General features: G+C 46.4%; 1 protein-coding gene across 3 annotated transcripts in view; it reads left to right on the forward strand.

Annotated features, from left to right (window-relative positions):
* LOC135392111 (uncharacterized) overlaps positions 1-16,191 on the forward strand; it is a 52,960-nt gene extending 36,769 nt beyond the window's left edge. For all 3 annotated transcript variants that reach the window (XM_064622786.1, XM_064622787.1, XM_064622788.1), the window contains exons 5-7: positions 7,379-7,471; positions 10,011-10,151; positions 15,204-16,191. In XM_064622786.1, the coding sequence (XP_064478856.1) occupies positions 7,379-7,471; positions 10,011-10,151; positions 15,204-15,778 (809 nt within the window). In that variant the 3' untranslated portion in view covers positions 15,779-16,191. The remainder of the gene's footprint in view (positions 1-7,378; positions 7,472-10,010; positions 10,152-15,203) is intronic.
* Positions 16,192-16,495: the final 304 nt, after the last annotated feature.

Here is a 16,495-nt window from a genome sequence, read left to right on the forward strand (position 1 = left end):
CTGGAGAGAGAGGAGAGCAGAAAGCGTCCTGGGCCCACTTCATGGGGAACTTAACCAACGTCCGTCCTGGATAATGTGCAAGAAAACTCAGGGAAGCGTTCAAACAGCACAGCTGATAGTGGGGTTCGAACCTACCACCTTCCAGCCCTAAACACGACCTTGATGCAAAATAACGAAACCAATTTGAATTTATAATCGAAACACTTTTTCTTTTATTCGTATACTACATAAAAATTTCGTTGAACCGGGACTCATCGACGTAAAATATCAGCAACATAACTGTGAACGTGATGAACTGTAGAGAATTTTTTATTTTTTTTTTAAATTCCGTGTTAGAGCCGCGAAGCAACTGAAGCTATATGAGCGGCGTACAGATGGAGAGAGGACAGCAGGAGGGAGTGGGGTGGGGTTAGTATATGCGTCCGGGGCCGGCTTCATGGGAGACTGTGCCGACATTCGTCTGGAAAGTCTCCGGAAAAACCCAGGGAAAACCTCAGAGAGCACAGCTGGTGACGGGATTTGAACCCGTGTCATCTCCCGGTCTCGGCGTGGAAAGTCACCTGTATAATGCTTGATACGTTCCGCCCTGGTGTATGAGTCATGATGATAAGTCATGCACGCTGCTATCGGGATCTATAATGGGTACGATAACTTCACGGTGACGTTATCTACTGCCCACTAACACTCTCTAAATCTTTCCAATGGCACCAACGACGTTATCAACGTTGCTTCGTTTGACGTCGGGTTTGAAGCCATTTGTTTAATCATTTCCTGCGAGTGCAGTACTCTTCCTTGCGAGGTAGTGTACGAAACAGAGAGAGGGAACGACACGAAAAAGAGGGAGAGAGAGAGAAAAAAAGGAGACTTTCGACACTTTATCGAATTCCAATGGTCTAATCTCTCACGTCGTGAAATTCCTTTAGACCCATTCTTTTTTTTATCATCCTTTCATTTATTTTCACGCTCCGAGTATTCGCGCCCGTTCCCGGTTTATTTATTTATTTATTTTCTCCTTTCGGCTTCGAAATCTGTCTCTCGCTCCGAGTTTGGTCGATTCCACAAAGCCACTCTAACAACACTGGACACGGGAAAGAGGACGAGAACGAGAGAGAGAAGGAGGTCACGTGGCGCGTCTTCCGCCCTTCCGATTGGACGATCTGCCCGTATTTGATACACGTCGTTGTTGTTTCAGCGCAAGTCCCTATGACGAAGTTAAGCTCGTCTTCTTCAGCGACGGGCAGATGCATTGATTTTTATTTATCGTCCGCTTCTGTCGGCCCATTGGTCAGCGTGGCTTAGGGGAAAAGTCTTGGCGGAGTTTATGAGGTTTACTTCTTGGCGCGTATGTGTACATCTCATACTTACGTGTGCAGCAAATGCAGTGGTGGATTGTCTTTTCCTTGTTTTTTTTTAATGCTTTTTCTAAATGTAGCGTGTTTTTGCATCACACGCGTGTTATTATGGGAACACGAGTTCAACAGAATGTCTGCCGTGCAAGCTACGTGTACACTCGGTGTACATGGTCGGTACAACGCTACGTATGTTTACATCAACGGCGCCAGGAGTCAAAGAACAATCGTGCTATGTGTGTTTATCCTTGTATTTTGGCGCTGTGAATATGAACGTAGGTTGTCTTTTGTCTTATCACAGCTTGTCATAGTGGGGAAGTTCTGCCAGGCGGTGATGATGGTGGAGGGGTAATCACTGCTTGCCGTAGTCGGCCTCGCAAGGAGGGCGACGTCACAACTAACGCAAGTCCGTGGAAACAGGAGTGTGGGTTCGGATTTGCAGTGAAGTACAGTCGGGGGTTAATGGGGCACTAAAATGCAAAAACGACTTGCTCTCAAATGAAAGTCCGTGCTTCAATTCGAGTAATTCAAACAAAATTAGTCCACACAACGCTACCGTTTAGAAGAAAAACGCAATGAAAACAGACACGCCTTTGGCGGCATTCAATGAGACAGCAGGAGAAGAACTTCACGGTGACGTTATCCGTGTATTCACACGGGCGACATTCCCCCGGAAGCGGAAGATGCGAAAAGCGTCATGGCTTTCTGCTGTCACCTGAGCGCGAGCGCTCAACGTCGCGTCTTCACGTACGCTGCTAACCGTGGGGAATATCCTGCTATACAGCCACAAGATATTCCGTAGCAGACGACAGGAAAACACGCTGACGGTGTCGTCTGCTTGCTAAGTGTCGTCTGCTAAATGCGCAGTACGCCACTCCCGATATTCCGCACCGTTTGAATGCTCAACATAACACGGGTCGGAACTTCGGCTCCGTGAGCAGTGTTTTCGCTTTTTCTTCCGCTCGAATATTCCGTGAGGATGTCGCTCGTGTGAACACACGGTATCTCACCGTGGGAAGAAGACCGCTTTCACCGCTTCTCAAGAGAGAAGCGCGCGAAAACCTATCGTGGGCGTGTGGATTTGGCACGGGTCCGATCGTAGTGTTCCGTATATGCATGACATGATGCGCCCTCTTGCATTTTTCAATACCGATTCACTGATTTGTAGCCCACAGCGGCTCTCGTGAATGTTCCACTGACTCTATTTACCTTCACGTCCTTCGGACAGCGACGCCAGTCCGCTTCGCAACGTGCACTATGTTTTTCACCGGGAACAGGAACAGAGACTGCTCCATGGTGTGGCGCGCCCGTGCACGCGCAGCATGGCCTAAAAGCATCGATGCACGTGCTGAAACGACGTTCACTGCTTAGCGCCAAAGAGTCCTGTATAATTTTGATTGTAGCTTCGTAACGGAATTAAAATTTCGAATTATGATAGCAAGTACGAAATTAACATAGCATGTAACGTAATTTGAAGTAAACTTGTTTTTACATTTTAGTGCCCCATTAAATTAAGCAATGGGCGATGGAACATCAGAAAATGAAAATAAAAAGCGCCGTTGGGATGCTTGACTAAGGTATTGAAGAGTACTAGACGAAAAGCCCATTTGTGATGCGTCCTTAGAGACGGTATATAGTCAGCTTGGTATCCCTCAGGAAGGAAGCCAGTTCCGAGGCGTGATAACGTCTTTCTGCCGGCGTTGAGCCGCCAAAGATGACGTCATGTACTTGGGAGCCGTTGCGGACGATGGGGGTATGGATGCATACGTCTTTCCTGACTGTAGGCAGGGCATTGTAGAAGGATATGTTCAATTGTGTCGAGGGATGTCGGACAGAAAGGGTGTACGTTTTGCCAGTATTGCCGCCAATCAGGAGGCGCCGCTGTCCGACTTTTTCACCGACTGCCTTAGTACGGTCTTGCGTTGGTGTGCAAGCTATTTCACGCTCTTCAACGTACCACCAGCGGCTCAAATCCCAGCCAGGCGACTGAACCACGTCTCAGGTGCGACGTCTAAGTGACGTCACGTGGGCTCTTCCCCAGGGATTTTCCCAGCACCCCCTAACAGCTCCCCAACAAACTTGCAAACCCCCAAAAAACTGGCCAGAAAGGCCAAAAAACACTACAAAAGCAGCAGTTATGGGCGACCCACCCCCCCAGACGAAAATCCTGACTCCGATGTGGCGGACGGCATGTTGCTCCGAGGGATTATGCGTCCTTGGCCGACTTCATATGAAGCTTTCTGAGGAGCATCATCCAGTCAGTACAGCCGGGATTCGAACCAGGCACTAAATGCTACGGGAGCTGCAAAATAAGTGCAAAAACCTAACTAGCGCACCTTTGAGTCGGAGCAACAGCACGAATCATTACCGATAGAGCTAGTAAGCGAAACGGCACGTACATAGACCCCCTGCTGGCCGAAAGTAAAGTAAGCGACCATAGCGAACGAAGTTCGCCGAGGTTGTTCAAAAGTACGAAAGTAAGAGAGGAAGAACAGAGCCTCTGAAGCAAACACATGCGCTCTACAAAAGCAGCAAGCAACGCTGAAAGGGGGGAGGGCGTGTGTGTGTGAGGGGGAGGGGGGGTTACTACCAACTTGGAGAAAGTCTCGGGGAGAAAGCACATCGTAGATCGATCCGCTATTGGAGGAGGTAGGAATGCCAATATTTGCGAACGCTGTCCAGCGACTTGCTTCTGCTGGGCCTCACTGGACGAGAGCTATGTGTTCTGCTTCCTTATATTACTTCTTTGCTGCTCATTTTACGCGGTAGATTGGCAGACGTAAGGAGGAAAAAGCACATCCGCTTCTGTCATAGCAGACGACGAGGTGAGCCGGTAGCAGAAGATGCAGCTCAGGGTTGCCAGAACGAAGACAGCATTTTGCGGAAGTCGGAGGGTGAAACGACGCTTTTCATCGAGCACACTGTTGCTAAGTGACGCTTCTGACTTTTGGATCAAAGCGTGTTCTTTCTTTTTCTTTGTATCGCGCCGTTGTGCTTGTTGTGATTTCGGCTTGGCTGCGTTATAGAGCAGAAAGACTGGTTTAAAAAGCTGCGTGTTGATATGAGTGCGGAATCGCTATCTGGCTTCGTAACGTGCGCTTCGTTGCCAAATGAGGGTATTAAGGAGCGCAAAGCCGCTTTACGCAAATTCGGAGGGTTGCAAACAAGGGATGACATTGCAACGAGAGAGTGTTTAGACTCTGCCTATCATTGTTGCCAGGCTTGTTAGCACTAAAGGTCTGCTTCTGGAGGATTGAAGCGGGTTCCAACAGGCGTCGTTTTCTACTTTTTCTCCCGCTGTCTCCGTCTCATGAACTCTTTATACCAGTCGCAGATGTGTTATAAACACGCCCTTCTGCGCATTTCCTTTTTGCGAGCGCTTCACGATCCTTTACGGCCTCTATAGTCAGTATACAGATCAGCAAGGGATTGTCTCAACATCCCCGCAACACATACACTTCTAATCTACCCTCTTCAAAGCACCACTCTAAATTTTCTGACAATAATATATTTAACGCGACCCTGAGGTCAACGAAAGTCGTACTACGATAGCCCCGAACAGATTCTGCATGGGATGCGGGAATCACGTTGTTAATCCTTCGGTTTCGCTTTCACCTTCCATCAGATGGCGTTAAAAGTTGGATGAACATCGAGACAAAATACGCATCACAACAGCACTTTTGTACGGAACGTTTCACGGCATCTTAGCGACGTATCTAAGCCACTATTACCATGCTACTGAATTCCTACTCTCCACTACCGGCTTTGAACCAGCAACCTCAAGATCCCAAAGGGGCACGCTGTACAAACCGATTCATTGCGGCCGTACTTTGCATAGGGGCCCATTGGTGATACGAATTGGGAGGTGCAGGTAAAAATTAAAACATATATAATGGTTTGCCCCTCATTTGTTATATTTTACGTCACTTATATATCACTTAACATGTGAGTTAATATCGTGCAATTATGGCAAATATCTAACAAAACTTCGACAACGCCTCCATTGCACGTGAACGCGCACAGTACGAGAAAAAGCGAAAAAAAAAAAAGTCCATCTACTTTCGATTGTTGATGTTCTTTCTTTCGAGATGGAAGGATTGCCACCTTATCCATTAGCCGTAATTGAAGTGGCCATTCCATCACATCAACGGCGCCTATTGCGCTGCTTTTGTCGACCTTCTGTCACTTGTAGACTTCTCCTTTTTCTTTTCTATAGCCCGTATCCCCGGCAGATTTCTCACGTCACTTGTCAGCTTCTTTGTGAACGAGAGCCGTGAGAGAAGATAAATATGTAAAAAAGGAAAAGGGGGGGGGAAGCGTTCGAGGAAGGAAAGGAAAGCCAGGGGGCGTTTTGTCATAATCCTCGCCTGCACTCGTGTCGTCTGCTAGCTCACGCAATACTATACGCGTCTAGCTGACGACTCTCCGCCTGAAAGAATGTGTACCAGGCGACTTCGGGGCAGGACTTAAATTGTCCGTACGTAGCTTCTTTATTTTCTTTTTTTTTTTTTTTTGCTCAGGAACATTCTGTGTTTCGTCAGTGCGCACAACGGGAGAATACTTTTGTGTAATGAATATGATAGCTTTTCAAGATAAAAAAAAAAGGTTAAAAAAGTGCTAATAGAAAACGCTTGTATTGTATTGGCGTGAAAGCATGCCCCCTGCCACTGTACTCTGATCTTCGAAAACTATATATGTGTCTAGGTCACATGAAACACATAAAACAATGTGCTGGTTCGAAAATGTACGGCGGCAGGACCACTTTCCCATTCCCGCTAAATCTAACGGTGTCCCGGTGCACTTTCCATCGAACCGGTAAAACAGCGCGCGAGCGTACAAGCCATACCGGTAGCGAAGGTGCGGAGCGCAGCCGAGATAGTTATCCGGACGGATTTCTCGGCCAGCGCTCCCGGCTTTCAATATGGCGTCTGGAATATCGGAGCAGACGGTGGTTGGCGCATGCGCCGTGATCATTTTTAGGCTGCCGCACGCTCGCTTCGGGAAAGGGGGCGCGCTAAGTAGTGGCCGTCTTGCACCTGAACATGAACGTTCATTAATAAAGGCTTGCACGCAGCAAACGTTAAATCGCTGGCAGAGGGGAAGATGCTTCCTTCTCATTGGTCAATGCGGGTGCGATCCCGATTGGAGGAGACGTGTGTGTGTTTTCTGAAGTAGCGTATGACGGTTTTTGCAGATTGCCGGCTTCCCCACTAAAAACCTATCCAATTATTAATTCAATTAGCTCGATTTCTTATTTTTGTCTGTTTTTTTTTTCTCTTCTTGTGCTGGCTTCTTGGTCTTGCGAGACAATACTGACGTTTAGCGATGCGTTTGAACTCGAAAAACAAAAAGCAGAACCAAGCAGACACATTTTCTTTTAAAATAACGTTTGGTATTGTTTTAATAGTTTCGTACAAATGTACTGGTCTGGAAAGTAGTTAGCACAAAATAGCACTTACTGTTTAGCGCTGACTTAGTAGTGAGACATGGAAGTACTTATTAAAAAGCTGGAAAATAACTAATACGTACCTAAATTGGAAAATTTTCGTTGAACAGAAGGTAAAAAAGTTCATTTACCGTGTATTCACACGAGGGACATCCTCACGGAAGATTCTAGTGGAAGAAAAAGCAAAAAACTGCGCACGGAGCCGAAATTCCGCCCAGTGTTATGTTGAGCATTCACACGGTGCCGGAGTATCGGGAATGGAGTAATGCACACTTAGCAGACGACACTTAGCAGACGACACTGTCGGCTTCTTTTCCTGTCGTCTGCTACGGAATATCTTGTGGCTGTGTGACAGGGTATTCCCCATGGTTATAGCAGGGCACATGAAGACACGAAGTTGAGCAGAAACCAATGACGTTTTTCGCATCTTCCGCCGGAGCATTCTGGGGAATATTGCTAGTGTGAATACACGGTTAATAAAACACTGCATGCCAGAAGCACCCTGAGCAGAAGCCCTGATTGACAGGGTATTGTTGCTAACTTCCCTGTCTGTTTCTTACGGTGTTCTGTTTCTTCTCAACAGCTGGAAAAGAAGACATGCAGTGCAGACTCATAGATTATTTTCCAAAGGAAGAGTACAGTCCAGACCCCAACGACTCTACTATGGCAATACCCTGTAAGTACGCATAAACGTGAGCCAATCAAGTGCTTGTATACTGTCGCAAATTCAGATGCAGTGTAACGATAAGTACGCGGTGTGATCATACCTCGGCAAGACTCACTCATGAGCATGCTCCTTCGTGCTCACCCGGCGTGCTCAATGTGGCGAATGAGTTGAGCGGGGAGTGAGCAAACGGTGAGCTGAGCAAGAAGTGAGTGAGCAGGAGTCACAAGTGCCGACGTCTGGATGTGATAAACATTCGGTACTCAATGCGCCAACTGCTCTGTATGCCAACTCTGTCAGGTACTCCGACTCTGCGGTACACCCATGAGGCGGTTGCTCGATGATGTTGTATACTTGGGATGCACGGTACGGCAACTATGCGGCTTCACTATCAGTGGAATTTGAATTGAATGGGCATTGAGGAAGCACTGTAAAGACATCGACTGAGCAAGCGCACGCATGAAAATACTCGTTCACTCTTTCATTTGTCCTGTAAGTACCTCAAATTAATTAATTAAGCAATTAATTGAACGATACGATTAATTTAATGTGGGATCACCAACTCACTCAATATACTAAAGCAGAATGTTGATAACATCGAGAGATTCCCATCCCGACTCATCGTTCGTGACAGAAAAAAAAAAAAAAGAACGGAAGAATATATTTTTTTTTTTACGTGATGCACTAATATTAATTGATATTATAAAATGGCTCCCGATGGTTTAACCTATAATCAGTCTTGGCATCGTACACGTTTCACAGCATGTAATCAGTGGTAGAGAGAAAAAAAAAACGGACTCCAACGAGCGTGTTTTTTTTTCTTCTTCTTCGTTTAAACGCTTAGACGTGTAACCACACGAGCCGGCGTCTTCCACACACATCAGTGTGGGCCGTATCAATTTGCGCGGTTAATCTGGCTTGTATTTAATTACGCCGGAACGCAATGGAGAACCGTTCGCAATCGCTATCTACTTCATTTCTTGTTATGGCGCTCGAAGCTTAATAATTGCTTTGTATCTAATTTCTACGAAGTTGTTTGTTGAAAACTCCACGAATGGATGTAACCTGAGAAAAGCTTACAGGGTGTGGAGAAAGAAAGGTGAAAAGCGATTTAATGGAGTCGTCTGTTAGTGGCAGAGCGTGAGGACGGGAATAACTGACGACAGATAGCCAAAACAGACGACACAATCAACGGTGGTTGTGGCGATGTCGATGGGGCTTGTCGAGTTGAACGGTAAGGTAGAGTCACGTGAACTCAGGAACATGCTTTGCGCGTTAAGAATTGTATGTTGAAATTATGGTTAATGAACTTTCCTTGTTCACTGAGCCGTGTGCTAGTGTGGCAAAACAGGCCACATTCAATGGTGGGAGTGACGATGGGGCTTACTGACTCCAACCATAACATTGAGTCGCGTGGATCTCGGGATATGCTTTCCGCATGAAGATCCTTCCTATTCCCTTGCGTGCGCCTTTCGTGTCGGAATTCATGTTCGTCCGTTTATGCATTCTTCGTTTCTTTCGTTTTGTACAGACACCCCATTTTATTTCAAAATTAGTCTCGTTTCCCACGTTATTTTCATATTTTAGTGCGCCGTAATGCGGTACAACATATGGGTTCTAAATCGATAATCCAACTCCAACTTCGTCTGGCCAGCATCGAAGTTGGTATCGTACTTACAAACACAAACTTGAACACGTGTGCATATTGACTTTGCCCAAAGAATAATTCTTATGTCAGTCTGTGTTGGGAGACAACAGATAGAGAAAGCATCGTCAAGACGCTCTTGCGTTTCCCCCTCTAAGCCGTCTAGTCAGATCATGACCGTATAGTACACCTACTTCCGGTGATAGCAGTAGTAGTCTGCTTTCCTTGCGCGTTTTCAATCCACCACCTACTCCATGACCTACTCCGATAAATAGGTTGACTATGATCTGCAGCGGGGTGAACATTTCGACCCGTAGGAAGGGGAGCTACCGACAGATGGATGGATGGATGCTGTGGACATTGTCAGCGTCATCTCGCTGGTGTCGGTCAACATCAAGCCGACATTGCCAACTTCAAAGTGATATGGGTGGCAAGTTGGCATTGTCGGCTACATGTCGCTTATTTCGGTCAACACTGTGCCGACATTGCCAACTTCAGCGTGATATCGGCCGCAAGTTGGCAGTGTCGGCTAGATGTCGCGTTTTTCCATCAATATCGAGCCGACATTGCCAACTTCAAAGTGATATCGGTCGCAAGTTGGCATTGTCGGCTACATGTCGCGTTTATCCATCAACATCAAGCCGACATTGCCAACTTCTGTCGTACATCGGTCACAAGTTGGCAGTGTCGGGTATATGTTGGGCCGACATGCCCAACTTGCTGCCGATATCGGCCCGATATCTTGTGCTGCCTGGGCGAGAGAGATACCATGCATGGATGCTATGACAATGAGTCGCGCCATTTTGTATACCGTCTATGACCTCAACGAGAATATTTTTTCAACTGTTCCTTTCAACAGCAATTTTGTTGTTTGTCTTTACCTGTGCTTTAATGTTTCCCACGTAGACGCAGTGAAGCGAGCAGCAGCATTTATCGTGATGAGCGCCCTCGTACTGGTCGTGGGCGAACTTCTTTGTTTCCTCGGCCACCTGATTCGACGAGGAAGGGTGCTTACTTTCGCCGGAGGAATTTCCTTCATTCTCTCAGGTAATTCATGGCCCGTGTCTTGTACAGCCTCGTGTGCCAACATTGTTCTCAGTGATAGAAACACAACCGTTAAATGAGTTTTGACGTGGTGAATCAGGATAATTTGAATAATTTGCATTATGAAGAAGTGGAGAAGTGTGTCTATGGAAGGTCCTCATGTATCACGAAAATTTTCGTAGAATACATAGCCAGTCCAATATTTTATGTGTTTGTTTATTTATTTATCTCCACAAAGTGGAAAGACAACCGGGGCATCCGCAGAACCCTATCTGCGAGCCGGATAAGTCATCTACCGATTGCAACATGGCACTCCGCCGATGCGTGCAAGTCATTCTGCACACCTGAGTTCAGTTGTTTCTGCTAATGTCCTTGTAGGTATTTCCTGCAGGTACCATTTCGTTTTTTTTTCTTTTTTCTTTTTCTTTTTTTTGCGGGCGGCATTACAGACCTGTCTGTCACCCTGCTTGGTCATTTCTACATGCAGACACCCATATATAAGTCGTATCATCAGGTACCATTTAGAATGTACCCGCACGCATCCTTAAAGGTCGGCTCTGCAGTCACATTCCTATATTGCTTCTGCAGGCATCCTCTTTCAATCGTTTCCACAGGCGCCCTTGTAACTCGTTCCTACAGGGAACCTTGTAGGCCGTTTCTGCAGGCGCCTTTGTAACTCGTTCCTGCAGGCAGTATTATAGGTCATTCCTGCAGGCACCATTGTAAGTCGTTTCTGCAGACGTCCTTGGATGTAGCTTCTGCAGGGAACCTTGTAGGTCGTTTCTGCAAGCGCCTTTGTAACACGTTTCTGTAGGCACCAATTTAGATCATTTCTACATGAACCATTGTAGATATATAGTTTCTGCCTTGGGTGTAGTTTCTGCCGGAACCTTCCAGGTCGTTCCTGAAAGCGCATTTGTAACTAGTTTCTGCAGGCAACCTTGTAACTTGTTCAGGCACCATTGTAGACCGTTTCTGCAGACGTCCTTGGATATCGTTTCTGCAAACGCCTTTGTAACTCGCTTCTACAGGCGCCATTGTAAGTCTTTTCTGCAGACGTCCTTAGATGTCGTTCCTGCAAGCGCCTTTGTAACACGTTTCTGTAGGCACCAATTTAGATCATTTCTACATGAACCATTGTAGATATATAGTTTCTGCAGACGTCCTTGGGTGTAGTTTCTGCAGGGAACCTTGTAGGTCGTTCCTGCAAGCGCATTTGTAACTTGTTTCTGCAGGCAACCTTGTAACTCGTTTCTACAGGCACCATTGTAAGTCGTTTCTGCAGACGTCCTTGGATGTAGCTTCTGCAGGGAACCTTGTAGGTCGTTTCTGCAAGCGCCTTTGTAACACGTTTCTGTAGGCACCAATTTAGATCATTTCTACATGAACCATTGTAGATATATAGTTTCTGCCTTGGGTGTAGTTTCTGCCGGAACCTTCCAGGTCGTTCCTGAAAGCGCATTTGTAACTAGTTTCTGCAGGCAACCTTGTAACTTGTTCAGGCACCATTGTAGACCGTTTCTGCAGACGTCCTTGGATATCGTTTCTGCAAACGCCTTTGTAACTCGCTTCTACAGGCGCCATTGTAAGTCTTTTCTGCAGACGTCCTTAGATGTCGTTCCTGCAAGCGCCTTTGTAACACGTTTCTGTAGGCACCAATTTAGATCATTTCTACATTAACCATTGCAGATATATAGTTTCTGCAGACGTCCTTGGGTGTAGTTTCTGCAGGAACCTTGTAGGTCGTTCCTGAAAGCGCATTTGTAACTAGTTTCTGCAGGCAACCTTGTAACTCGTTCAGGCACCATTGTAGGCCGTTTCTGCAGACGTCCTTGGATGTCGTTTCTGCAAACGCCTTTGTAACTAATTCGCTTCTACAGGCACCATTGTAAGTCTTTTCTGCAGACGTCCTTAGATGTCGTTCCTGCAAGCGCCTTTGTAACACGTTTCTGTAGGCACCAATTTAGATCATTTCTACATGAACCATTGTAGATATATAGTTTCTGCAGACGTCCTTGGGTGTAGTTTCTGCAGGGAACCTTGTAGGTCGTTCCTGCAAGCGCATTTGTAACTTGTTTCTGCAGGCAACCTTGTAACTCGTTTCTACAGGCACCATTGTAAGTCGTTTCTGCAGACGCCCTTGGATGTCGTTTCTGCAGGGAACCTTGTAGGTCGTTTCTGCAAGCGCCTTTGTAACACGTTTCTGTAGGCACCAATTTAGATCATTTCTACATGTACCATTGTAGATATATAGTTTCTGCAGACGTCCTTGGGTGTAGTTTCTGCAGGAACCTTGTAGGTCGTTCCTGCAAGCGCATTTGTAACTAGTTTCTGCAGGCAACCTTGTAACTCGTTCAGGCACCATTGTAGGCCGTTTCTGCAGACGTCCTTGGATGTCGTTTCTGCAAACGCCTTTGTAACTCGCTTCTACAGGCACCATTGTAAGTCTTTTCTGCAGACGTCCTTAGATGTCGTTCCTGCAAGCGCCTTTGTAACACGTTTCTGTAGGCACCAATTTAGATCATTTCTACATGAACCATTGCAGATATATAGTTTCTGCAGACGTCCTTGGGTGTAGTTTCTGCAGGGAACCTTGTATGTCGTTCCTGCAAGCGCATTTGTAACTTGTTTCTGTAGGCACCAATTTAGATCATTTCTACATGAACCATTGTAGATATATAGTTTCTGCAGACGTCCTTGGGTGTAGTTTCTGCAGGACCCTTGTAGGTCGTTCCTGCAAGCACATTTGTAACACGTTTCTGTAGGCACCAATTTAGATCATTTCTACATGAACCATTGTAGATATATAGTTTCTGCAGACGTCCTTGGGTGTAGTTTCTGCAGGACCCTTGTAGGTCGTTCCTGCAAGCGCATTTGTAACACGTTTCTGTAGGCACCAATTTAGATCATTTCTACATGAACCATTGTAGATATATAGTTTCTGCAGACGTCCTTGGGTGTAGTTTCTGCAGGGAACCTTGTAGGTCGTTCCTGAAAGCGCATTTGTAACTAGTTTCTGCAGGCAACCTTGTAACTCGTTCAGGCACCATTGTAGACCGTTTCTGCAGACGTCCTTGTAGGTCGTTTCTGCAAACGCCTTTGTAACTCGCTTCTACAGGCACCATTGTAAGTCTTTTCTGCAGACGTCCTTAGATGTCGTTCCTGCAAGCGCCTTTGTAACACGTTTCTGTAGGCACCAATTTAGATCATTTCTGCATGAACCATTGTAGATATATAGTTTCTGCAGACGTCCTTGGGTGTAGTTTCTGTAGGCAGCCTTGAAGGTCGTTACTGCAAGCGCCTCTAGCTAGTTTCTGCGGCCATCTTCGTAACTCGTTTCTACAGGTACCATTGTAGGTATCGTTCCCTAATACGTACTTTCTTGTACGTACGTTCTTGTAGGTTGTTTCGCAAGCAATCTTGTAGATGATTTCTGCAGGCGCCTTTGTAACTCTTTCCTACAGGCGCCATTGTAGGTAATTTCTTCAGGCAACCTTGTAGGTCATTTCTGCAGGCGCCTTTTTAACTCGTTTCTGCAGACACCATTGTAGGTCGTTTCCGCAGACGTTCTTGTAGGTTGTTTCGCAAGCAGTCTTGTAGATGATTTCTGCAGGCGCCTTTGTAACTCTTTCCTACAGGCGCCATTGTAGGTAATTTCTTCAGGCAACCTTGTAGGTCATTTCTGCAGGGACCTTTTTAACTCGTTTCTGCAGGCACCATTGTAGGTCGTTTCCGCAGACGTTCTTGTAGGTTGTTTCGCAAGCAATCTTGTAGATGATTTCTGCAGGCGCCTTTGTAACTCTTTCCTACAGGCGCCATTGTAGGTAATTTCTTCAGGCAACCTTGTAGGTCATTTCTGCAGGCGCCTTTTTAACTCGTTTCTGCAGGCACCATTGTAGGTCGTTTCCGCAGACGTTCTTGTAGGTTGTTTCGCAAGCAATCTTGTAGATGATTTCTGCAGGCGCCTTTGTAACTCTTTCCTACAGGCGCCATTGTAGGTAATTTCTTCGGGCAACCTTGTAGGTCATTTCTGCAGGCGCCTTTTTAACTCGTTTCTGCCGGCACCATTGTAGGTCGTTTCCGCAGACGTTCTTGTAGGTTGTTTCGCAAGCAATCTTGTAGATGATTTCTGCAGGCGCCTTTGTAACTCTTTCCTACAGGCGCCATTGTAGGTAATTTCTTCAGGCAACCTTGTAGGTCATTTCTGCAGGCGCCTTTTTAACTCGTTTCTGCAGGCACCATTGTAGGTCGTTTCCGCGGACGTTCTTGTAGGTTGTTTCGCATGCAATCTTGTAGATGATTTCTGCAGGCGCCTTTGTAACTCTTTCCTACAGGCGCCATTGTAGGTAATTTCTTCAGGCAACCTTGTAGGTCATTTCTGCAGGCGCCTTTTTAACTCGTTTCTGCAGGCACCATTGTAGGTCGTTTCCGCAGACGTTCTTGTAGGTTGTTTCGCAAGCACCCCTGTAGGTCGTTTATGCAGACGTCGTTGTAGCTCGTGTCTGTAGGCGCCCATTTAGATTGTTTCTGCAGGCACCAGGTCGTTTCCGCAGACGTTCTTGCATAGGTTGTTTCGCAAGCACACTTGTAGATAGTTTATGCGGACGTCCTCGTAGCTGATGTCTGTAGGCGCCCATTTAGATCGTTTCTACAGGCACCATTGTAGGTCGTTTCTGCAGGTACAATCGTATGTGCTATATGTTATGGACAAATGAGAGGCCGTGTCCAAAACAAGTTCTTGGAAGAGTGGAATACTATTGGCGACAATGCTTGCATGTTTCATGGTTCCAGACCAGGCCATGATCTCACCATCGCCCATGGTAAGGTACACGTTACAGCAACGGCACTAAAACTCGAGAAGCTTCAAAAATGCTCGAGACTCCAAAATTTCCAAAACACCAGGGTGCTGATACATCATTTTAAAAGAAAAAAAAGTTCAAAATGAAGAACAACCACGAACGATAACCATACTAATAAAATGACTAACACTAATGCTCAACAAGAACTGCGATTGCATACTAATCTTCCTTCCTTTCTTATCTAACCCGCCATTAGGCCTAATGATTCTTGTCGGCATGGTCATCTACATCTCTACCTTCAAGGCCGAGGTCGGTTCGAAGCTGCGGCCGAAATCGTCATTTCAAGAACCGCTCTTCACATACAATTACGGCTATTCGTTTCTGCTGGCCGTCACCGGACTGATGTCTTGCGAATTGGCCGGCACCTTCTCCATCTTTCTTTGCATTCATCGCTACCAGCAAGAGCTCAAAAAGAAAATGGAGCGTCAAAAAGCCGACCCCGTAGTGGACCATCTTCCTGGGTGCCGCCGCCACCGAAGGCACTCGTCGGGCAGTGGAAGTCATCACCACCATCACGGTAGCGCACGCCGGAACAGCCGCGCCGTCGAATCCCTATCGGACAGTTCACCAACTACGAGCGGGCGGCGCTCGGAGCGACGTTCGCCCCATCTACCCATGTCTGAATCAATGAGGGACCTCTCGTATTACAACTTCCCGCCCTTTTCGCGGGACACAACCTGCAACACGGTCTCCACGACGGCAGACAACCTGACGCGGGACTACTCTCGTGACTTCTCGTTCGAAACGTTGCGCCGGACAACGCCCGTGTGAAGTGTTATGACGTCATCGACAGGGTGCGTGAGTGATATAGTGAGAGCAAGTGATGGGTGTGCCAAATTTGTGACGACGTTTTTTTGTGGGATCAGCTCAAAGATAGTTTGCAACGGAGAATCTCTTTCTTGTCCCTTTTTCCACTGACTGAAAATTTGTATTTTTTTTCGGGACGTTTAAGTTTTTCGCCATCACTCGGTATCTACATCAACTGCCACGTTGGATAACGATGCAGGCTGCAATCTTCGCGAAGTTTATGGAGGGTACGAAAGCGAGTGCGAGTGTTTCGACGTCTTGCCCAGTTTGCTTTGTTGAGCTGATGTTGAGCTGGTGTGCTACGGCGTGTTTTTTTTTTCTTTCTGCCGTGTTTAAGCCGCCATATTTGGACATATTTAAAAGTGGTTCGCCGTGTTGTTCCTGAGGTTACATCCGAACACAAAAGAAAGCACAGATACGAAACGAAAAAAAAAAAAAGAAGTGGGACACATGTTTGAATTGGGGTTTCGGTTTCGCGAGAAGAAGAAGAGGTGGTGTATATTTTTTTAGCGTCTCTTCTTCAGACAGACGCAAGTGCACTAACGAGTTAGGCCTGCCTGCACCAACCGACTATCTATATTAGATACTGGGATGCTCATTTTGATAAGCTTACACTGCTACCTTGAGATACCCTAGAAAATATAAATGTTTGTTATGCGACAGCCAGGCTGAAAAGCAGCA

This window comes from Ornithodoros turicata, chromosome 4, assembly GCF_037126465.1.
Source record: "Ornithodoros turicata isolate Travis chromosome 4, ASM3712646v1, whole genome shotgun sequence".
NCBI classification, from domain to species: domain Eukaryota; kingdom Metazoa; phylum Arthropoda; class Arachnida; order Ixodida; family Argasidae; genus Ornithodoros; species Ornithodoros turicata.